Source organism: Engraulis encrasicolus, chromosome 2 (assembly GCF_034702125.1).
Source record: "Engraulis encrasicolus isolate BLACKSEA-1 chromosome 2, IST_EnEncr_1.0, whole genome shotgun sequence".
NCBI classification, from domain to species: Eukaryota; Metazoa; Chordata; class Actinopteri; order Clupeiformes; family Engraulidae; genus Engraulis; species Engraulis encrasicolus.
In genome coordinates, this window is record NC_085858.1 from 361,009 (window position 1) to 385,213 (window position 24,205).

Genomic DNA, 24,205 nt, shown 5'->3' on the forward strand with positions numbered 1-24,205 from the left:
TTGCATGTTATGTAGAAAGTACCAAATTTCAACTGATTTAATGTGACCCGAATTTTGATGAAGAAAAATGTGATTTTATAACAATATTCTAATAATGCGAATTCCCCAATTCATGGGTTTTTTGAGCTGGAAGGCCAACGTATATAAAAAGAAAAAAAATAATGATTGGAATAGTTAAAAAACTGGGCCATGAATCTACAATCCATGACAGTTTAACATTATTGATGGAATTATGGAAATAAATCAACTTTTTCATGGTATTCTAATAAAAAGGCCTGGAGCTGTATATTTAAATGTTTGCGTTAGGTTGACCATGTCCTCAATACCAGAAAGGAGGACTTCTTAATATGGTTGGGGGTCTGGGGGCAGAAGTTTGAATTTTTAGACACAATTTCCTGCATTCTTATCAATTCTAGGGTGAAGAATGGCAAATCCCATTGGGAAAAAAAATCGCTCGGACACTCAGGCTATTCATAGCTCAAATGGAGGTGAAAGTTTTCACCTGTCAAAGTGACTGGTGGGTTGAAAAATTTACCAGTAACCATTGAAATGTAGGCTACCCGTCATTGGCAGGTATATTCGTAATGGCACCACGAGGCTTAAAGTTGTTTTTTTCTGTTTTTGTCGTAAAGACTTCACAAATGGCCCGAGATACGGTTGCATAAATAGACCATCCTAAGGCTACTAAGAAATAGAGAAGCTAATAGCTTATCTGTTCTGTCTGGAAAGCTAGCTTGTTTTGCACCCTAACCTCAGACACTGTGCTGCTCGCAGTTATACAGATTCTACGTTTGCCCCCTTCACTGGAGGGAATTTGAAAAACTGGCCCTTGGTGACTTAATTGAATACCCCTGCTATAGGCCTATGTTGGGTGTTTTGCATTCCTTACAGCCTGGCCCACAACGTGGAGGGGGCTATGCAAAAATGCCTGGACCATTTTTGGTCCCAGTCAGTCCTGACCACTAATATGTGTCGAGCAAAATCAGTCCATTGTTTGGTCTGTATTCACGAATGTCTTGTTCTTTGCCAACAACCTCCTTATTATTGATACGACTGTACCTGTAATGAGAAGTGGACAGCAAAAGTTTCGAGCTCCTCACTGGTCTCATAATGCTGTTCTAAGGCCACGTGTTCCACTCTTCCACAGTTCTGCCAGATCACGTTGGCGTAGGTTCACTCAGCCTCTGCTTCAGCTGGTCGTTGGGGCACAGTGCTATTTGAGGCACTCTGACTTCCTGTGATCACTCTGGCATGATGTGGTGGAGCATTATCGCAGATGAAAAGAAAGTTGGTGGTGTGCTGGTGGAACTGATGGGAGATGGGTTCTACGACATCTCTGACTTATCATAGATGGCTCAGTTACTTCACGATATTAACCTCAATGTGCTTCTAATCCACTGGCTGGTGATGTCTGCCACTTTTGCACCGCCACCAAGTGAACACTGTAACACTGTGCACAAAGTGAAAAACACAAAATGAAGTGGATCTAAAATCACCATTACAATTGACCTCCCTATCCCAAAAACCCACTGACTCCTAATATCCCTTACTTAGGCCTATTGTGAGTACTGTAGTGTATGGTGATCATTCTCTGTGTTTCTTTCTAGTAGCCTAATGCAGTCCATACAGTCTACAATTGTCTTTCCTATCTGAAACATATAATAAAAGATACTTTATTTGTCAGCGATTTCCACTGGTGCAAACCGACTTTGCACATGAATCTTTACATGCCTGTAGTGCCATCTGGTGGATACAAGATGAATGGGTGCAAAACACTTTCAGGAATGAAGCTGCTGTATGGGGTTGTGGCTCATTTTCATCCTACCAGCCATGTGTCTACTGTGAATTGATATTGATTTGCATACCCAATACTTAAGCATAATAGATTACAATGATGGGATTAGGGTAACAATCTGACTGATCCTGAAGGTAGTATTGGCTAAAACTTTCATACGCTTTCAAATCAGCTTAGTAGAACCAACAACATGATGTAAGAGTGATGGTGAGAGAGGAAGATGGTATAGTGTTTCAGTGTCTGTTTCTCTAGCATACTCAGTAATTCCACCAAGTGAACACAAACTGTCGGCCTCACTTTATGTTGCCGGTTTTAGTCTACTTAACACACATGAAGGAAGACACAAGACACAAGTAGTTTTCCAATTAAAATTATTTCTCTTCAGTTGACAGGGTTTATCTTTCAGGTCAATTGTTTTGATCATTACACAATAAATGTGACAATACAATGTAGAAAAACCTTTGAAGAACCTTTCAAATACCGCCCCTGTACTGCATCCTCTGGTCTGTATTCATCAAAATGAAATTATTGCAGACATTTCGCTTGACAACAAGAAAAAAATAACGTGTTTTTTTTCTTCCATACAAATGCGCAGGGAAATCCTCTGACTACATGTGTTTAAGGGTTAAGGACACCAGGGGGTCGTTTCTCGACAGTGCCTTTGCTAACGACGTTAGCCATTTTGTTCGTTCTTAAGACCAACGTTGTAACCAAGGTCTTGAGTTGGTCTTAAGTTGTTCTTAAGTTGTTCTTAAGTTGTTCTTAAGTTGGTCTTGCGTCTAAAGACCAACTGAAGACCAACTTAAGAACAACTTAAGACCAACTCAAGAGCAACTTACGACCAACTCAAGACAGACTTAAGACGGTTAGCAAAGGCAAGAATCGAGAAACGGACACCAGGTTGGTCAAAGGTGATAGCTCAGACTCCAGAAACAGGAGTAGAACCATGAGGCCCCAGAGACATGGCTATAACACCTTTTCACTCCTGCTTTGTCATCTTAAAAATCACTCCCTGCTCTTATGAAATACAAAAACCTGGAGTCCGTTTCTCGATTCTTGCCTTTGCTAACCGTCTTAAGTCGGTCTTGAGTTGGTCGTAAGTTGCTCTTGAGTTGGTCTTAAGTTGCTCTTGAGTTGATCTTAAGTTGGTCTTACGTTGGTCTTTAGACGCAAGACCGACCGAAGTCGCGACCAACCTTTGGACGTACGTACGTACGTTCTCAGACGAGGAAGTCTTCGGAAATGCTTGGAGTGTCTCGTCTCTGGTTGGCGTCACCTGTGCTTGGACTCCAAAGGATAACCTCCATCTTTGGGTTGGATTGTCACAATTGAAGGGAATTAAACTTTCAGACCAAGCATGCTGCTATCATCCAATTCAATCATCTGATCAGTAAATCAAGTATCCCCTCAAGCCCAGTTGAACCAACCATGTTTTTTTTCAATGACTGTCTCCCTTTGTAGATATTAATTACCATAAAATCTTGTATAAGACAATAAATAAGTGGGGTTCTTCAGTACTACAAAGAGGAATATCTAGTCAATACAGCCCAGTGCAATTAGGTAGTCAATTCTACAAATGAGAACATTTGCAAATTGCAATATCAAAAAAACCTCAAAAAACATGTAACATGTTTAATGTATTTTTTTTAGTCATTTTCATAGAGCATGCATTTTTTTAATGTTATTTTTTTGAGGATTCAAAAATTGAGGGTAATAATACACCACTACAGGTCAGGAGCTGCTGTAGCAACTATTTGAACTAGCAAACTGGATTTGACTGGAGTGACAAGTAGACATTGGTGTGGGATCTCACTACTGATGGCTGACACGTGGGTCAATTCTGGAGAAATTATTTCTTTTTTAAATAATGCTAAAAAAAAATCAATGAGTGACTACCCTGCACCCATGAGTGGAAATCAGTATAAAAAAGGAATCATAATGGTTGAGCTGTACACAAAAAGACACCACCGTCTCTCTCATTCACCCGAGCTTAATATACACCCCACCTAAACTGGTGGAAACAAAACAAACTTGCTCGATGCAGAGGCAAGACACAAACCCAGGGACCAATCCAAACCTGAAAGGTCCCCAATTAGGACAGACTTGTGACAGTCAACATGTCATCAAGAGCTTCAATCAAGTGTTTCAACCACTCATTCATTACCAACAATAAATACAACAGCTTCTCCTGTTCTTTTTTTTTTTACAGGATACAAAGTTATAAAACATCGCAAGGAGGAAGAGGACAAAATGAATCTTGCAAAGTAACTTTTTTTGTTTACAGTTTGTCCTTCACATGCAAGCCCCAGGAGAGAGGTTTAGCATGAGTCACAAGACTTCCTTTGGGAAGATAATGAGAGTGATTACAGTGAGATATGCATGTCATTCATTCCACTTTGAGATGAACCTGAGTATATGACAAAAGCACTGTGTCTGTGACATGTTGTATGTGTGTCTGTGCAATGTGTGTGTGTAAGTGTGTGCATGTGTATGTGTGCGTGCTTTTGTTTATGCGTTAGTGGGTTTGTGCATGTGTGTGTTAATATGGTGGCAAAACATAAGCAACCTAACAGGGCAGACTAACACAAAACACACAGTATATTGCACTCAGGCTACAGATTGTTGTTTGTAGTTTGGTTTTTGTCGGATCTACACTGACACTGTTACAACCCCCCCACCTCCCAATAAAAAAATAAAAAGTATTCTCAGTAGGTCTCAAATTGACTGGAATCAATCCCACTGCTATTTCACTTTCTTTAAAAAAGAAATGTACATTCACAGGAGGACAACAAAAAGAACATCCGACTCGAAATTCATATCGATATGTGCAAAAACATTATAGATCTCTATAAAAATATGTGGATATGAATAGAGCTATTTTTCATCTTTGATACAATATTTCTTTCTATTTAGACTGTAAGATGTACAGTACTGAATTTGTACAACTTTTACTTGTATTTCTCTCATTTTTTTACAGGAAAAAAGGGATGTAGCCTAGCCAAGTCCATGGCGAAAGAGGACAAACGTGACTGAAGACAAAAACAGTGTAAATGAAATCTTGACACACATCCAGCACTCAGATCAATATGATTGAGTCCGGGACCAATGTAAAAGTGAGAGAGTTCCAGACGGAAACCTGAAATTGCATAACCTTTGTCCGACAACACTTGCAACAAGCCCGCTTGCTGGCCAGACATGACATCCGACCCTGGGCAGAAAAAAACACAACTTCCTTTCTCAGCTGAAAACAGCAACGTCCAACACCTGGGCGACACAGACACAGAACAATGCAACAAAGTTTTTGAACTTTGGCTACTGAAACCGTGCCAGGTCGTTTGAATGATCGATCATTCATTTGTGTACCTCTACTTGAACAATGAGCATTTTTGACTCACGTCAAACAAATAAAGTTTGGGGTTGGCACCCTCGGAAATCTTTTTTTCCATCCCCTGTCACAGGGCTGTCCTGTTTGGAGAACAAAAATCAGTAGACTCCTCAAGTCGACCGTCAAATGGAGAGGAGCGTGGAACTGGATTGCTGTCAAGCAGGGGGTTCGACAGACTGCTATCCACGATCGTGGAGTCAGACTGGTCAAAGGTGATCTGCGGCACGGTACTGGCCTGGTACTCCGTGCTAGTGCTACCGTGGGCCTGGATGCTCAGAAGAGGCTGGTTTTGAAGCACCTGATGTTCCATCAGGTCCATAGATTCCCTCTGCTGCTGCTGTTGCAGCAGCTGTGTCTGTTCACAGGAGGGCGTCCGTCGGCGTAAAAGCGTACTGTTGATGTTGGCTGCCGTGGGCTTATGTGGCACGGGGCTACCCTCCGCCTCCAGTGGAGCATCGATGGAGATGCAGGGAGGGCTCGTCTTCTTCTTCCTGGGGATGTATAGCGACTGTCCCCGCATGGGTGGGTGCCGGACCTCTGCCAGGGCTTGGTCAAATGCGTCGTCCGCGTCCACGTCCACGTCCATTGAGGGGCAGATCTCAATGGAGTGACGGCGCAGGTCGTCCCCAACTCCACCAGCGATGCTGCCTCCACAGGCACCGCTGCAGGCTGACGGCTTGTCCAAGAAGCCTTTGGTGTCCACGCTGAAGAACTTCTTCATGTCCCTGTCCCTCAGGGCCGCCAGGTTGGCTGCGCTCCCACAGTTCTTTGCCAGTTGGAGGGATGAGGTGCCTGAGGCGAAGGGCGACAGCGAGTGGCTGCGGACATCCCCGTGTGGGCCTCCCGTTCCAACTCTCACTCCGACTCCCACAGCGCTGCCACCACCTACTCCCCCTGCTGACGACTGGCTACCCCACACACCACCGGCACCTCTCACGTGCTTGGCAGCGCTATTAATGTAGCGCACCTCCTCGTCTGTAGGGTCTGCGGAGTCGAACATGGAGCCACTGGGGCTGGTGCTGGTGCTGCTGCTGGCCAGGCTGGGAGTGTGCTGTCGGGGGATGCTGCGCTGGCCGTACAGCCCCTGCAGGGTGCGGACGCTGGGGGAGCGGTCGCGTGGGGGCAGCAGCGGAGAGGCCTGGGGGCTTCTGGGGTTAGGGCTGGGGTTGTTGTTGTTGGGGCTGATGTGGCTGTAGGAGTGTTGCTGCTGGGCGATGGGGAGATCTTTAGCCTCGCTGCTTTGCACGTCGATGGAGTCGTGCTTTACCGCCTCCTGGGAAGGTCAAAAAGAAGGAAGGAATGACATCAAAATAAAAGTTCATCGCATCTCACAGAGCATAAAGCTGTATTGGATAGCAGCTTTGACACACCAGTTAAAAGCCACTTTAAAAAAATCTTGAAAAGTTGCGAGTGGATAGCCTAGAAATCTAGACGCCCCTAGAGGCCGCCCGCAAATTGAATTTGCTCCCGGGGGCAGTCTAGCGGACCTGCGAGGCTGAAAATCGGAAAGCGACCCAATGTGGACCAGCCATTGCGGCCTATCAAATCGTGAGAAGCAAGATCGGGGGCCGGGCAACCTAGTGACGACACAACTGGGCTTTCAGAACATACAGGTGAAAACTGCTAGCGTAGCACCAGGCTAGGGTAGGGATTAAAGCGGCGTACACACACATTACTAGCTTCGCGCTTGCTCACATACTCGCGACTCTTTCATGGAACGTTCGCTGAAAGTTCCCGCGGCTTTAACTGCCAATGTACAAGCGAGAAGTACCGAGCTCTGCATTCCAATTGGTTACTCGCTTACTCGCCTCGCTCGAAGTTAAAATATTTTCAACTCGGGATCGCTTGTACAGTACTCGCCTACTCGCCTGCAAGTCTTGCTGGAACACATTGACATTCTACTGAGTTAATTCGCTGAGCGAGTAACTAGCAGTGACGTGTGTGTACGGCCCTTAATGCGTCTGACCACCACCACCACAGCCACTAAACGAGTTGCCGAAATAAATTGTGTTTTCACTTACAAAGTTTAAACATGCCTCATATTCAACCACGGGGCCCTCCTTCACCAACCAGCGGAATGTTGAGCAATTTTGGGCATGTTAAAGGGGCTCCAGGTAGGATTAAATGTTTAATTAATCACTGTCCCGAGTCAGTCGATGGTTATGTGAATCGTTGGTAAGTGAATGACGACTCTTCGGACACTTCCACGGTCCGCTGTCAGACAACTCCAAATATCCGAAGGAGTGTCGTGGGAAACACTTTTCATACGAAAAATCGCTTTACATACCGGATTCAGATTCGTATCAGCTGCTGGCATTCCATGATGAAAAACATTCTCACAGCTAGTTTATTTGAACAATATTTTTTTCATTATGGTGTAGATTTTAAGACAGGCATGCCATGGGCACCGCGAAACTATGTCATCCTACCTTGTGCCCCTTTAAATGGTTGCATGAACTAATGTGATTGTTGTCAACATGACATGTTCTGACAAGTTAGCTAGCTGGATACCAAGCTAGCTGTGTTATTTGCCGAGAGGTGGGCTAGCCGCTAGCTGGACCGGTGAGGTCTCATTCCCATCTATTTAGTAAGCTACTTAAAGACTTCCAAAGCTCCCAAATGTCTCGGTTTTAATGCAGTGGGTCTTATTATAACTGTCACTAAATTGGTGAGTCATTTCAAGCATTTTAATGGTTGAAAAGAGACTAAAGACAAAATACCAGTTGATCTGGTTAAGATGCCCCGCGGTGCAATATCATTTCAAATTGTTTGATTAACGATCTCTTAAAAGACGACGTCCGTTAATACTTAGATGATAGTTCATATAACTTGTCTGCTTGCTGACCATATGTTTAGGCCTTTGTTAATAGCAATTTAATATTTGATTCCAGTCAGAAAGCCGAAATGCACCGCATCTCTGCCATGAACTGACGGGACTAGCCTGGCAAGCTACTGTTAGCATTTTACAGAGCCAGATGGTCACAAACGTAGATAATTTCTTGTAATAACTAGGTGTAGAACGAAATCGCAGCTGTTAAAAGATACTGAAGATCAGAACTGAGCGGGTTATATGCAAACAGCCGTCATCTGTGTGTGTGGTCTCGCTGGATCTGTCAAGGACTGGGAGAGTCTGAAGCCGGCTGCTGCCTGCTCTCGTGCGGCTGGAAGCTAACAGCTGCCAAGTAGCTCTGGAGCTATTGGCGGCCACGCCCAGGGGCGTAGCACCAAATTTGGGGCCCTAGGAACGACCTCTTCCATGGGCCCCCCTACACACACCCCAACCTACCCAAGCTGACTTCGAAATTTTGCTTAAAACCTGCTGTAAAGCAGAGTAAAGAACTAAAGTAGGCTGTCGCTGTTTGGATTTGATGTCGTTATTCTCAACCTTTTAAAGTCAGGGCACCCCGAAGTTATATTTATTTCTTTGAAATCATTAGGCCTATTTATTAGGCTACTGCATATAATTTCAGAATTTAATTAGCCAGGAACTATTTCACAGTAGCCTACCTTGTAGTAATTTTCATGAGCACTCAATGCAGATAGGCTACCTGCTCAGCACGGAGGTAGGCTACTCTGCCTGTCTTTTCTATGCAAACCGCTTTGCGCAGATAGAATGGCGTCAGCAGCATTCATAACGCAGACTGGTGCCCCGTCAAAATCTCGTCATTATTTTACCACACTTCAGCTATAACGGGCGTTGTCAGATGGTCAGAGATATGGCCAAGTAACCAGAGCTTTCCTATTGAGAGTGTTGAGACCGCAAAATAAAAGCAGAATGAAAATTCAAGACTGACAGCTGTTCGCACCGCTACCTTGACATTGGCAACTGATGAACATGACGTCGTTATAGCCTAGGCTATTCATATAGTTACGAGGACAGAATTAATCTGCAAATTTGATTACCAGGGCGGGCAGCATTGCACCCGGTTGAGAAACTGCTTTTCTTCAAGACTAGGATATTAGCTAAAATAGGCTCACCTTCTCTCAAGTTCACACCATTTGCACCTGCTACGACAGGGGGCATCTTCACGTCCGTGACATTTTCTGAAATTGAGTGGGATTTATTTTACAAATAGCTTTGCTATCATTTGGATATTTGAACCAACATCGACCCATGGTCTTTTGGGACACTTGAATATATCAAAGACAAATATGGGTTCTATTACAATGATAGCCAACAAAATGAGATTTCTTTCATTTGACTTCGGCTATCACAGAAGGCCACACGGAATGGAAATGGGATAGGCCTAACCAGTTATCCTACTGTGTAGCCTAGGCTGCAATTTTGACATTTGGGCTCACCTTTCTTGCAAAAAATCAGCTGCAGTTGCTTTCCTTGATTTTGTTTCCCCTGTCTCTTTTGCCTTTCTATTCTTTTTGTGAAAGACTGGTGTTTTAGACGTCTTTCATTGCTAACCGGCTGCTGTGTTTAATGCATAATATTGAAGTGAGTGAGTGTTGATTCCGCATATTGTACAATCAAAAGTCCGCGAGCGGGCGGACTAAACCAATGCGATAATGGGGGTGTCCGATATAGAATATAGCCTATTTGCAGGCTAGTATATCCAATTCAACAGATGTATTTCCAGAGAATATGGAATTACATAAATTGCCAACATGTATTGACATTATTTTAAAAATAGTGTTTTAAAAAAACGAAAGAAGAAAATTATTTTCCATTGGAGGGCCCCCGGTGGGCCCCCCAGGTGGTCTGGGCCCTGAGAATGAGTCAGGGTTTTCCCCCCCTGTTCCACGCCGCTGGCCACGCCCCTTCAGTTTGCTGTCTGGGGATTCAATGTTATTGGTTGTTGCGCCATCCTATTGTGTGGCGTTGAGTGCCGAGGCATTTTGATAGACAACCGTTTATCCCGCCCACACGGCTTTCCAGCTACTCTAGACCACAGACCTATACTAACCTAGACTGGCAATGGGCCTCGAAATTTTCGGATTTCTTAGCAGACCAAATCAGCCGTCCGCCATCTTGGTGAAGACTCCCGTAACCACAGACTTTTACGTAATGAAGTCATCATTCCATAAGTGAAATGAACTTCTAAAAGTGTCGAATATAATGTGATGCATCGTTTGCCATATGTGTTGTGTATCTATAATAATATATAACACAACATCATATAATACAACACGATACAGCATGATGTTGCACAATGCCGATACACGCAAAGACGAGAGTCTGTCATATCTTTCTGTCTGGGCTCATGATGTTGCTAGGTTACCATCAGCGTCTTCTGGGAAGCTTGCACAGTCAGCTTTGCTGAAAGTACGCTAAGTAAGCTATATACACATCTAGGCCTAAACATTGTTGTCAATAACTCAGAGTAAATTATACCAAATAAGTTGTATACACACAAGCATGACCGATTCAGGATCACAAAATATCCTCAAACCGTAAGCTGCATTTCTGCAACAAATAGTCTCGGCAGGGTTGCCAGATGAGATTATGATTGTGTGCCCTTCTCTACCCGAAGACCGCCTTCCTAAACGGCCCGATTTGGTGGGATACCGCCCGATCTGGCAAGACCGCTCAACTTCTGGGTCTCTATTAAAACGTTCGGTGGTAGTGAGGGTGATTCCTTTTCTATGGCTCACAGCTCTGATAGTCTTCACTAGGAGGAGCTATGTCTGTGGGAGGAGCTGCTGGGAGGGAAAAAACCCAAAGATGGCTGCGCCCAGTCAATCCAAAATTCTGCTAGTGCCTTGAACCGCCCATTGCCAGTCTAGGTAATAGGTCTGTGCTCTAGACCCCTGTCAGCTTTCAGCTGAAGGGGTTTAGCTCGCTAGGCTAGCAAGTGGCGGTAAAAGTAAGATTACGGCTGTTAGGTGGCTATGAAAATAGACACAGAGCGGTACAGTACACAAAGAGGTCACAAATTAAACGAAAATACACATTTGTGAGTGGCGAAGAATAAGTAAAGAAAGTCGTTGCAAAATGACACATATCCATTTTGGAACATTTTGGGAGATTGACATTTTTGTATCGGGCATTGCATTGCACTGCGTTGAGAAATGCATTTTATATAGATTTAAAAAGTATGTTCACAAAATATTTTGGCAAGAATTCACACATAGATGGTAGGACGTCTGAACAATCACTTCCATAAGTCAAAAAATGGAGGTTACGTTACATCATTTTTCAAGGAAACTCTTTAACTGGGTGTCAAAAAGAAGAAAAAAAGACAAGCACAGCAAAAGTGCGCAAGTGGAGCAACAATGTGAATTGTTCTTTTTACCTGTCTACGCAGCGACTTGAAGGGGGATGGTTTGGGCGGGGGGATCCGGGGGAGGCCTTTGGTGAGCTGGGCCAGAGGAGGGATGCCTGGCACCTGCAGCAGGGAGTGGCTCTCACAAGGCTGAGAGTGAACCGATGTCACAGAGCCTGGGCGCACACGCACGCATGCACAGACACACGCACACACAAACACACACCAAGAGGTATCAGCTTGTTACTGGTTATTACCTGACTTCCATTATGAAGACCTTTCCAAAATTATGTTTTTATGTTTGTCCCCGTTTTATACTTTGATACTTTTTGTTGGTTTTTACCGTGCAGGATATGCTTGCTGCAGGATGCAAGTATGCATGCACATTTCATGGGGATACAAAAATACACAAGGATGTACAAGGATTGTGTACGAATGCATTGCCATGCACAATTTATGTCACTTCTGTGTGTGGTATCACACCTGACAAAATGCACGCAAACGTGTGCATGGCGCAATATTGACAAAACATTAGGACATATATATATATATATATACAGGGCTCTAAATTAACACACGCCAACACGCCAAACACGGGTGAAAATTCATTTTGGCTAGTAGAAAAAAATACCTACCCGCCAATTTGGCTAGTAGCGCCCGAGTACAGTAACTTATGAACGGTAAACCGCTGCTCTGATGAACGTTATACGGCGAGATTTCCTACATTACCCATGGACACTAGCGTCACGAGGTAGCCTCCCACCGTGGGCTTTCCAGTGCATCGAGCGTCAACTCCATGCTGTTGCGCGCGCCAGGATTGAAAACATTTCAGACGACCAGCCTTCTGTCAGCTAAGCTGCGCTCACACTATTCTGACAGGCAGCTCTCCTCCTATGCTCTCGTCGCTTTCGCTACAACCTTTTTAACGTCACTACTGCTATTATTACTATATGAACCTTGCTGTAACAGGCTGCATTTTTTAAGCAGCGAGACCCTGACCGTTTCAATAACAGGACTTAACGCAGATTATGCATAGCGCTACTTCTGTTGTGTAGACGTTTTGTGCGAGTGATGAGAATGTGGCGGGGGTTAGAGCAAGGTTCTGTGTGTTGGTGAATGCTAGTAGTAATTGTAAATTGTGACGTTAAAAAATGAGTGGTTTTGGAACGAAATAGCGACCAGGGCAGAGGAGGAGAGCCGACTGTCAGAGTAGTGTGACCGTAGCTGTCAGTTCAGTTGTCTTCTGAAATGTTCAGAGTCCTGGCGCAACTAAGTTGGAAAGCCCACGCCATCGAAAAGAAAAAAAAACAACCAACGACGAAGCTGTGGAAGTAACAAAGGAAGCGAAGATTCCCGAGATATTATTTACTTTTAATTAAACTAGGCTTCTTGTCATTTTGTTGCGCATGGTAGAGAAGAGCTCCTCCTCTCTCCTCTCCTTTTCCTCTCATCTCTTATCCTTCCTTGGGGTGTGCGTATGTGAGGTTTTGTAGTGTTTGGCTGTGTGCTTGGTTACTGTAGGCCTATGTTAAAGGTCTGTTATGTGAGTGGCTTGTGTGATGTGATTCAGCTGCTTTCAGAGGAATTGAACAAAAACTAATCAAATTAATTAGGCCTAAGTAACGAAAGTAAAAAATAAAGCAGAAGTTAAAAAATAATGAAAAAATATATAGCCTATAATATGCTTATTATGTAGGCATATAGTAGCCTATGCAGGCCTAGGCCTATAGTGTATCTGTGTTGTAGAAACAGTTGGACAAAATGACCATTTAATTAGAAAAAAAAACTAGCCTAATGCATAGTTTATTTTGGCGAGATAAAAAAAAATGGCTAGTTGAACTTCTGTTTGGCTGGTAAGAAAAAATGTCCACTAGCCAAATTGGCTGGTGGTGGAAAAAGTTAATTTAGAGCCCTGTATATATATATATACCCAGTTCTCTGAAAGAGTGGAGGGAGACTGCTCTCCTACAGGTTTAGTCATTCCAGCTGAGTACAATCACGAATACATTTACCATCACTGCCGTAGGCAAAATGCTGGCCTTTCTGCCGCCGTCCTCGGGGAATAAAAGGCAGCGCGCACCTGTCTCTGTAGTAGCCCGTGTGAGTCATACATGTCATTTGCCTCCGACCAACAGCAGATATACCGATTAAGTTTGAGCAGTCATAAAAGCTTACACGTCGATGCAGCAAGATGATTGGATAAATGACAGAGCAGCTCAGAAAGCAATTGGCTCTTGTTGCCGGACAGGTGGGAGATGTGCAGGCACACGCCATATTGACGTTATGAATTGCCCCACTCATTTCTATGGACACTTTCTGAAGTGTTGCGTCTCCTCATATACAAAGTGTCTCTGAATATAGTATATATATAAGGCCAGGGACATACTTGTTGCAGGATATGCGTGTGCATGCACTATTTGTGCATGAATTGCCTTGCGAATATTATGTCAATTTTGTCACAATGTACGCAAACCTATGCATACGGTGCAGTAACTGACAAAACCGTGAGCCCCATTGCTATTTGCCCCCTTGATGATACCTCCAGTATACGCAAAGTGCTCCGTATGTGCCACGGTTGCACGAGGGTACATGCGCATTACAGTATAAGGCATACAGCAAGCATATGCCCGGCCTAAGAACACAACATATCGTATACTTCCGCAAAGAGCAGAGTAGCTCCCTTGAGGTACCTGATTGGCCGTAGCCGTGGTGTTGATCGCCGTCCTGACTACAGAATGGGGCACTGGCGGGCCGCACTGGACGAAACATGTAGCTGTCGTTGGTCAGAGAGTGCATGCGTGTCACAGACAGCTTCCGCAGTGGCAGAGGATTCTCCTCAGCGCCATGGCTCTCCTCATCCTGCAAAACACAAATATCATTTACCATTGCCTCTGTGTGTAGATGGGCCCGTCCACGGGCCTGTTGACTCTTTGTTGAAAGCAACGTAGCTATGACACTACTGAGATTCAAGTAACCAATGAACAGGCTCTCCACAAAGGGATTCAATTCATCTTATCATTTTAAAATTATTTTAAGGTTTTTAATTCTTTACTGAAAACCTCTTGCAAGATTGTGTGTGTGTTTAAACAAAGTAATACACACACACACACACACATGCACCGATGCATGCATCCCCCCACACGCGCACACAGACTTATGCACTAGTGGTGTCAACAATGATCGATTCGGCGATCCAATCCAATGCGGGGCATGGACGATCCAGGATCGATTCGGCAAGTTCCAGGATCGATGCGGCAATTTTTTTAAGTTTCAATTACTTCCGTGGATATTTCGAGAGCAAATGAATGTTAAATTAAATAAAAGTACTTCAAAGCATTGCAAGACTGATACAGACTGATACAGAAAACAGCCAATTAATTGTTGCTTAGTATCTGACTACTTGTATTGCCTCATCATGACTGATGAAACATTTGCTTTGCTTTCAGTAGAAATGTAATGCATTGTAGAATCGAATCAGATTGGATCGAATCGAATCGCATAGAATCGAATCGAATCGGATCGCTACCTCCCGAATCGTGATCGAATTGAATCGTGAGGGCAGTGCCAATCCACACCACTAATATGCACCCACACCCACACCCACACAAGCACACAATCAGCACAATTTCGTCTTTGTCTGGTGGCAGGCTCAGCAATGCTGCTAATAAATGCCGCCAGCGCAGGAAACATCTCTGTAATATGTGTGTCCTACTTACGGGGAGAGAAATCGTGCTGCTGTGTCTCCCTCTCTCTCTCTCTCTCTCTCTCTCACACACACACACACACACATATTCTCTCTCTCTCTCGCTCTCTCTCTCTCTCTCGCTCTCTCTCTCTCTCATATGCACACTCACCATAGGCAGCAATTGTGCTACTACATCTAACACCAGTCTTCATCACACTTTTGACCACAAGAGGGCTCTCTTTGTTCATTTCTCCGGTGTGAACACAGCAGACAGTTGCTACATCATGAGGTCTCAATGTTGGGTTCAGAAAGCATTATGTGTGCCACAGATTTGGTCTAACTAGCTCTGAATGAGCTGATCCAAATGAGCACCCAAGACAGGTAAATCAGCTCACTGAGTTTATTTGACAGAAAGATTGTAAAAACATGTTTATTTCCGAAAAAAGAGTGATCTCAGTTGTGTCTTAGGATACATTTATTTGTATGAACCTAAGGTACTTCCATGCCAAAGGGGACCGTTGCATCATGACTTGAAGTCAAAGGCCTCTTTTTTACGCTTAACCTCTCGTCTATTGTTGTATAAAGGGGGTCATTTTAAAGGATAACTTCAGCCAATTTCAACACGCAGTTGTAATGCTCACACTACCCTGGACTTGTCAGTACCTGAGAGGTTTTTGGTAACACTTTCTATGAAGCCCATATCTATACCGCATTATGAGCACATTTCTAACAACTTATAATACGCCCCATAATCATAGTGCATTATGACTACACTCATAACGCTTCATGATGGAGTATATCAACAGTCATGAATAACTTTAAATCTAGCTTATAATGCATTATAAATCTTAGGATGTTTTGAACGCTTGTGAATGGTTATAAACTACAGACAGTGAAGGGGCATATAATACATTATAACCAGGGGTGCACATAACTGGTACGCAGGTGCGCATGCGCACCAAAAATTAGCAATGCGTACTGCCACCTCGGTCACTACAGCGCACTTGCGTACTGACTATCTCACCAGACTGTTGGTGTTGGTGAATGGTCAAACATGTCCAAAAAGACACAGACAACAGTAGCCTAATCAGTTTCTTTGGAGTTTCGTCAACAGCAAAGAAAATTGAGTCAGAGATTTAAAAAACAAAACTTTCCGAGAAGTGGCTCCAAGTGCCGTGGCTTGAGGCTAATGATGAGCGGACAGAAATGTAGTGCCATGAAATAATCGTTCCGTATGTGGTAGTGAAAGCATGCATGCGTTCCGTGTTGAACAGGTAAGGGACGCGATGTGTCCCGTTTTCTCATGAATGCCTAAAAATAGACATGTCGCTCTGTCACTCGCATATCAACTGTATTTCTAACGACAGTCAGCGCTCCTGGCTCTCTCCTCCTCCCTCCATCATTATGGAATTGTGCCGTCTGTTAACTCCCAGAATGGACGGGCACCCCCGTCATTCTCATTGGCAACTGCGATGCATAGAAGTTAAAAACTGAAAGCATGCATCTATGCGCGTGGCTTCTTAAATGCACGCAGTTCCCGGCCAGCTCCACTTCTTAATTTCGTCAGCTTCCTCCACCATATTCCAAACGGACACCGCATACAAGTTTATTCCCCCTCTGTGCTCAGTTAGCTGGCATGATAGCGAAATCGGCAAAAACAGATGAAATCCAGACAATAATCACTTAACTTGAAGATGACCTGTTGACCATTTGTAGGCTAATTAAGATTTAAAGAATACCAAACTAACAACAAATTTGATTAGGCTACCTTGCACCAGTTGCATTAGCCTTCAAACAACATGTGTCAACGTTCGTGGTGATGTTTTATTCTTCGACACTGCAGACAGTAGACTTTTTTTTTTTTTTTTTTTTTTTTTACCGCGGATGAGGTGCGTACCAAAACATATTTGCTGGTGCGCATATGAGTAACGGCCTAAAAAAGTTATGTTCCCCCCTGATTATAACTGTTATAATGCACTATGATTAATTATGATGTGCATTATAAATTGTTAGAAATGCGCTCATAATATGCTTCATAGAACGTCTTACCAAGTTTTTTTTTTTCAGCCTTTTCCAAGATCCTGGTCATTGTAATGGGGGCAGATTTTGCTTACAATCCAGAAAAACATCTTGATTTATTCCTAAAAACATCCAAAAGGTTATGCAACATCAGCAGACAACTAGCAAACAGCAATATCTTTTGGGGAAATGTTTTTGGTGTAGAGGTGAAGAAGGTTTTCATTGTAAACAAAATCTGTCCCCATTAGAATAGCTCAGATCTCAGATAGGGCTGAGATGAAAAATACAGCATCACCGGGTACTGACAAGTCAAGGGTAGCATGAGCAATACAACAGAATATTGAAATTGTCAGAAGTGCTCCTTTAACTGGGGATGATCACATGACAACACCTCAGCATGTGCAAGTTTTGAAACAATTTGTAAATTCAGAGTTGAAGTGTTGAGAATAAAGCCATACACAGTGATGAGTCTTGGATAGGCCTTCTGTTGATTTAGTTGAGGTTCTGACAGCCTGACACATTACAGAGTACAGTGTATTAAGGGCAACAGAATGCTTGCTTTTTTTCAAAAGCAGTGCAGTGTCCTATTTTAAAAGAGGAAGATTGAGTTTAAAACGCACACCGTGTTTCAACTAGCTGATGTGTACAGACGTTTTGTCATGTTTTCCCCAGTTAAGGCTACGTGCCCACAACAATCATAAATGCATATGTCCGTTTTTTGTTTACACAACTCCCGCATCAAAGAGACTGGATATGAATATCCAGTCTCTTTGCCTGAAGGCGTTTAATGTTGCTATCGATGCTCATCCATGGTGTACCCTGAAAGCAGGCTGTCAGATTTGGGGGTGGAACCTATCCAAGTAAACCAGCGCCACCCGCTGGCGCCAATTTTTTTTTTGCCTGCGAGTGGTCTAGCCTCGATCTATGGCCCTGCCCTGCCACTATGTCCTGAATCTGGCAAACCAGTCACAACGCAGAGATTTGTTTTGAATCAAAACGGGCAGGGTTTTGAGGGAGTGACGACAAAGCTCACTGGGGAAAGCGAGAAGGATTGAACAGCTCTCGTTTGACTCATCTTTGGAATCAGTTTTGGAGTTTTGCAATTAAGCCCTATTCTGACGGGACTAGTTTAATGGGGGGACCTGGGGTAAAGTAATAATAACTGGGAAATGAAGTCCCGTCTGAACGCGCCATGTCAGTAAAGATAGCGGAGTATGTCGGTAAACTTCACAGCGAGTTTTACCTCTGGTAAAACGGTCCGGAGAAATTACCCTTGGTAGCCTAATACTGCTCCCGTCCGAATGCGACCCTATCTAAAGATGTCTGGTTAAGTGCACGAAACGCACAATAGGCCTATATCCAATCTGTCTGGGCTTGCAAACATTACAGCCTTGCAGTAAACCGTTCGCTGTCAAAATCAGGCAGCATGGTCACACACTCTCCAAAGGAAAGGACATGCATGAAGAAGCATTAGAATGGATTTTGATGGGTTAGTAAACCAACAGGCAATTATTATTGTTCCACGGGACCAAATGCCTCCATGGATTCGCAATAATGTGCTCAAAAATCAATAATAGGCACATACGACTTAGATTTTTGTCGATCGATATAGACAAAGCACGTGAGCGAGAACTTGTTGTCACGATGTGGGTGTTATTAAAACAGCCCATTTAAAGTCAGCCACAAATATGAACAAGACGATGAGCTCGCACTAGTTTGCTCTACTAATACACCACGTGTGAGGAGTGGGGGGACAGGCAGTTTGGAGGAGCTGAAGTGGGGACCTGCGCAGACTTGTGTAGGGGTGTGAGACAAGACTCATATACTCACGTGAGTGAGTTGTTGACCAACCAGTTCATGGGCGCGTGACCTCGGAGGCGGTCTGCAGGCGAGCGTTGAAGGGGATAAGCAACTGCAGAGGTTGCAAGATTTGACTGCAGTCGTATTCATCCCAAGATAGTTTGACACCATGTGACATGTCACCTCGTCGACGCAACATCACCGAAATTTTGAAGTTTGACAGGAAATCTAACCGTCATGCAACTTCCTGAGCCAGAATGCATTGCTGTCTAAATGCGGATGTAGCCGTTGCGGTATCTCGATCGCACCTATCGTAAAGTTGGCACGCCAAGTGTGTGCCAACGCGGTGCGTGATGAGTAACGGTGCGTGATGAGTAACCCCTCCTACTTTCTGTTAATTTACTGAGACATTTCAATCCAATCCGAATCGGCCATTTCTATTACCGACGTCCTGAGATAAAAAATTCATTTCCCCATGTCCATACATAAAACTAGTCCTGTCGGAATAGGGCTTTAGACTTGAGGTTTTCGTTGAAGCGTGTACAATCTTCGGCTGTATCATTCATCGAGGCCAGACTAAATTACATATCCAGTCTCACATTTAGTATGGTTCATGAGGCCCAAGGGTATGCAAAAAAACGCACGTCGTTTTGAACTATTCCAACGGCGACGACAAGTTGGAAAGTTTTCTGTTAGGGTGCTCTGTCTCTTTTTGACCTACAGGGGACACTGTTGAACACTTACCTGCCTTGTTTGTTTTGGTTTCTTTGTGACATGTGCTTGATCTTGTGTTTTGGTTTGCCATGTGCTCTATGCCACACCCTTCTTTTGTGTTTCCCTCCATTTTTGTTTCTCACCACCTGTTGTTAACTAGTTCTTGTCATGTGACCAATTAGTTGGTGTATTTAAGTTCTGATTTTCTGTTTGTTGGCCGCTGAGACTTTGTCGACTCCACACGGTCATGGTGAGCTCTTTTAAATTTTCTGACAAACATCTGTGTTCTCGGACTTTGCTGATCGTAGTTTTGATGTCTGATTTTTGAAGTGCTTTTTGGTTGCCAAGCTATTTTTCTAATTTTGGATTTTCTGTTTTTCCCTCATTTTTTGCTGAACTGATTTTTGGACTCTGTTGTGGATCTTCTGAGTTTTTGTGGAATAAACATGACAATATTTTTGATTTGAAGCTCTGAATTTCAGTCTGGACTTTATCTGGACTATAGCACTGCAGTTAGCACTGCAGTTAGCACTCCAGCCTGCTAAGCCAGGGACCTGGGTTTAATCCCTGAGTTGGATCTAACAGTTTTCAAGATCTCCACTTTGGAGGGTGTTTGTGTTTTCAACGTTTTGAACTCTTTGAAAAACACAGTCGTCGTGTGCAAGATAGGCACATCTGTTCAAATGTTCCACGTTTACCTCACATTACCGTCGTGGTCACGGCCCCTAACATGACCCTTTTGAATCCGACACACACCATCTGATGAGCCTACTTATTTCTGCGACTCTTTCTACGAGCCAGGCACTTAACCAAATTGGTGAATGATGTGAGTTAAGAAGACTGAGGCAGACGGACCAAGGTGCAAGACCCCTCTACACCCAGTGAGGGCTTTAGTCAGCAGCACACAGGTTATGAATTTCTACAGGGTAGACACATCCTTAAGGTAAATTGCACAGCAGTTTCATCCTCCAACTTATAATGTAGGCCTACATGATGCATGAAATGTTTATGTACACATTTAATCTGTTCTATTCTATCAATTTTACATTCAGACAAGCTGACACAACATGACTACAAGAATAACCTAAAGAAAGCATTGCATTTGGTCACAGTGCCTTGCATTACAACCAACATTATACAATATTAAGTATTCAGAGTGACTTTGTCATATACACTGCTTGCATCGCTTACAGTTAGGACACAGTGAGTAGATTGAACAGGAAAGCAGAGGTGTATGGCATATGCAAATGAGTAAAACAAAGCACAAGACCAGCAGCCTATCAGCCCTAAATGTCAGAGCAGTAGTAAGTGACTATGCCATTAGTGCTGTGTACTGTACCATAGTGTGTGGATCGCTGTGAGACTGATGTGGCTAATCCAAACATAATGACTAGACATGGATAATTTTACACTACAGTGCTCAAAGCCTAGACACTGCGCCTTATCTTGATGACAGACTTGCAATTGTGCCTGTCATGTCGTGCCATGAATAGAAGTAGATAGAAGTAGATAAGTGACTCAAAGCCAGTACCCAGTCTGAGAAAGACAAGGACCTGGGGTGCACTCCCCCATAACAATGGATCTTAGGCTTTAGTACAATCTAAAATGGTATATGGTAAATGTATTTACTTTAATGTAAACGATTGATTTTCACAAATGTTCTTAGATTTTCTACAGCTAGATTTTCTACCCAAACGTCATAATGAAACCGTACATGAAAGCGTGTGCATAGCTTCTAAGATCATTCTTAAGTTGCTCTTAAGGGCCGCTGTCCACACCTGTGATGCTGAAAGTTACCATTTTTTGCCTGTGGAATGGAACGTAGCATCATAATCTCAAACTAATTATGAGATGCAAGGTGTTCGTTAATGTCGAGACATTTTATAGGTGTGGGTCTTCATAGTAGTGTTGTAGCAGTTTGAAACTATTCACAGAAATGTTTGTTAGCAAATGAAATCCAACGTACACAAACAATTAAATTCTTCCAGATATTAAACAGAGGAAACAAGTAAATCATGGTCAAAATTAAGAAGACGTCTAAATCAAACAAGTAGGCCTATTTGTTAAAAAACAAGTTCCAAATTTCAGTGCGGAAAGGTACAATATGTAGCACCCATTCAAGGCTTTGACAACTGTCTGGAGAAAGCCAGCCTGCTGTTATTAAAAACACAATGGCGGTCAAAGTGTCCACAAATCCCATCTTTGCCTTTCTGTTATACCCTACTACGCTGTCATGTCCGAAGCCTATATCCCAGTTTCCCCCTTTCGGAATTATCTTTGCTTACTTTTCATAAAGAGGAAAGAAGGTGCAACGACTTGGTGACATAAGATTTCTTTTTTTGGATGAGGTTTTGGCACTGTGACCTCCCGACCTTTTTTTTCATGAACATCTTGGGCCCTTCTCAAAACCAAGGACAGTGTCCTTCCACGTGTATCAGCCTAATTAGTCACACCCAGTGATCAGATACTCTTTATTAGTGACACCCAGTGATTGGATATTCTGTAGAGTTCACCAAAGAGAGTATCCAATCACTGGGCGTGACTAATTAGGCTGATACACTTGGAAGGACACTGTCCTAGGTTTTGAGAAAGGCCCCTTGTCTTTGGTCGCCACGGCCCCTTTACGGACCATAAACTCTACGATAGTGTTATGTGTGAAATTAAGTAGTATTTAGGCTTAAGTAGTGCTTAAGTCGTTTTGGGAAATGCAGCCCGGGATGGCATCAGCGGTGCATAGAGACAGTTTATGGGGATGAGACGTGATCTCACACATTGGAATACCAGAGAAGGTCGAAGCAATGAGAAGGGTCACTGTCATTTGTTCCCATTGTACTGTCAAAAATATTCAGTTCCACTTAAATGGCGATGGTGGGCTAGGAAACATCAGTGGGAGTCAATGGGGCAAGCTGCTAAAATGTCCTTCAATTTCCAGAGATCAGTCTCATGAATACAAATTTCCTGTTAAGATGTAATAAAATGAAGCATAGTCTAATCAAATAAAGCACAGCCCGCACTTTCTGAATCTCAGATAAACACATCTGCTACCAATTAATGCCATTAAGTATAGGAATGTGCTTACAATGCAGCATTGGTGTACTTTAATCTGTTCTTTCAATAAGTCCAAGATATTTGTGGCACCCCATATCCCAATCAAACTCCAAAACCAATCTATCTCCTTTGGCAGTGGTGGGTTACTGTATCACCTGCTGTGGATTGTCCAGTGTGTGCCCCACATATGTGTACCTGACGCCAACAGATATGGTCGCAGTGGCATCCAAAAATGATTGCATTTCAAGGGCCCCACAATTTGTACTAATAAAACACCCTAACCCTGTTCAGAACAAACCTACATCACCCTAAATGGTAAATGGACTGCATTTACATAGCACCTTTTCACACACACTGGTGGACATGGCTTCCACACAGGGTACCAGCCCACCACCAGGAGCTATTTGGATCAAGTATCTTGCTCAAGGATACATTGATGGGGTCAGGCAGAGCAGGGCTCGAACCTAAACTTCTGGTTGCCAAACAGATCATCTACCACCTGTGCCACCACTGCCCCAGCTCATAATTATACTACACCACAGACCTGCCCTGGTGAGTTCGACGCGTGCCTCCCAAACAGCTCCCTGCCAGCAGGCCCAGGGGAGCCGGGTCCGGTGGAGATGTGACTCAGCCTCCTCTCCATCTCCATCTCCTGCTCCATCTCCTGCTGGATCTCCGCGTCCATTGCCGCCTCCTCCTTGGCCTCCTTGTTGCTCTCCTCCAGGTGCTTCATGAGCACGGCCACCACCACGTTCACCAGCACGAACTGGGCCATCAGCACAAACGTCACAAAGTAGATGGGTGACACCACGTGTAGATAGCTCAGGCAGTGCTCCTCATATGGCTTGCACTCCCGCAGCGTGTCCTGTGTGGAGGGACAGCACACAGGAGTAGGAGGAACAGCTAAGTATTACTAATCAACAGAGATGCGACCAAGTCACTAATTTGCAAGTCATAATTAAGTCCTTCCAATGAAGCCCGAGTAAAGTCATAAGTTAAGAAACATTTGATCAAGTCCAAGTTGTACCAAAGCCAAGTCAAGTCTCATTTTTCACCATGTCCTTAGGGTCATTTCACGTGAAATCAGACACTTTGGGACCCGACCGACACGGATTTCAAACTCGGTGTGTGTGATTTTTTTTTCTTCAATTTTTTAAATGTACAGTGCCCTCCATAATTATTGGCACCCCTGGTTGAGATGTGTTTTTCAGCTTCCAATTATTTTATTTTTATTTTTTTTCTAAATAATATGGGACCTTAATGGACAAAAAGAGAAAAATCCAACCTGCAATACAAGTGCATTTATTCAGTGGGGAAAAAATCCCACATAAAGAAATAATTATTTGACATCAAATAATGTGTGTCACAATTATTAGCACCCCTGGTGTTAATATTTTGTACAACCCCCTTTTGCCAACAAAACAGCACCTAATCTTCTCCTATAATGTTTCACAAGATGGGAAAAGACAGAAAGAGGGATCTTCAGCCATTCCTCTTTGCAGAATCTCTCTAAATCATCCAGAGACCTGGGTCCTCTCCTCTGT

General features: G+C 43.6%; 1 protein-coding gene across 1 annotated transcript in view; it reads right to left on the reverse strand.

Moving 5' to 3' along the window:
* Positions 1-3,063: 3,063 nt before the first annotated feature.
* The window catches only part of cacna1ha (calcium channel, voltage-dependent, T type, alpha 1H subunit a), a 234,478-nt gene continuing 213,336 nt past the window's right edge, over positions 3,064-24,205 (reverse strand). Inside the window, exons 32-35 of the mRNA XM_063219242.1 lie at positions 23,206-23,526; positions 14,086-14,254; positions 11,426-11,571; positions 3,064-6,453 (exon numbers count right to left, since the gene is read on the reverse strand). Of these exons, the coding sequence (XP_063075312.1) occupies positions 5,248-6,453; positions 11,426-11,571; positions 14,086-14,254; positions 23,206-23,526 (1,842 nt within the window). The 3' untranslated portion in view covers positions 3,064-5,247. The remainder of the gene's footprint in view (positions 6,454-11,425; positions 11,572-14,085; positions 14,255-23,205; positions 23,527-24,205) is intronic.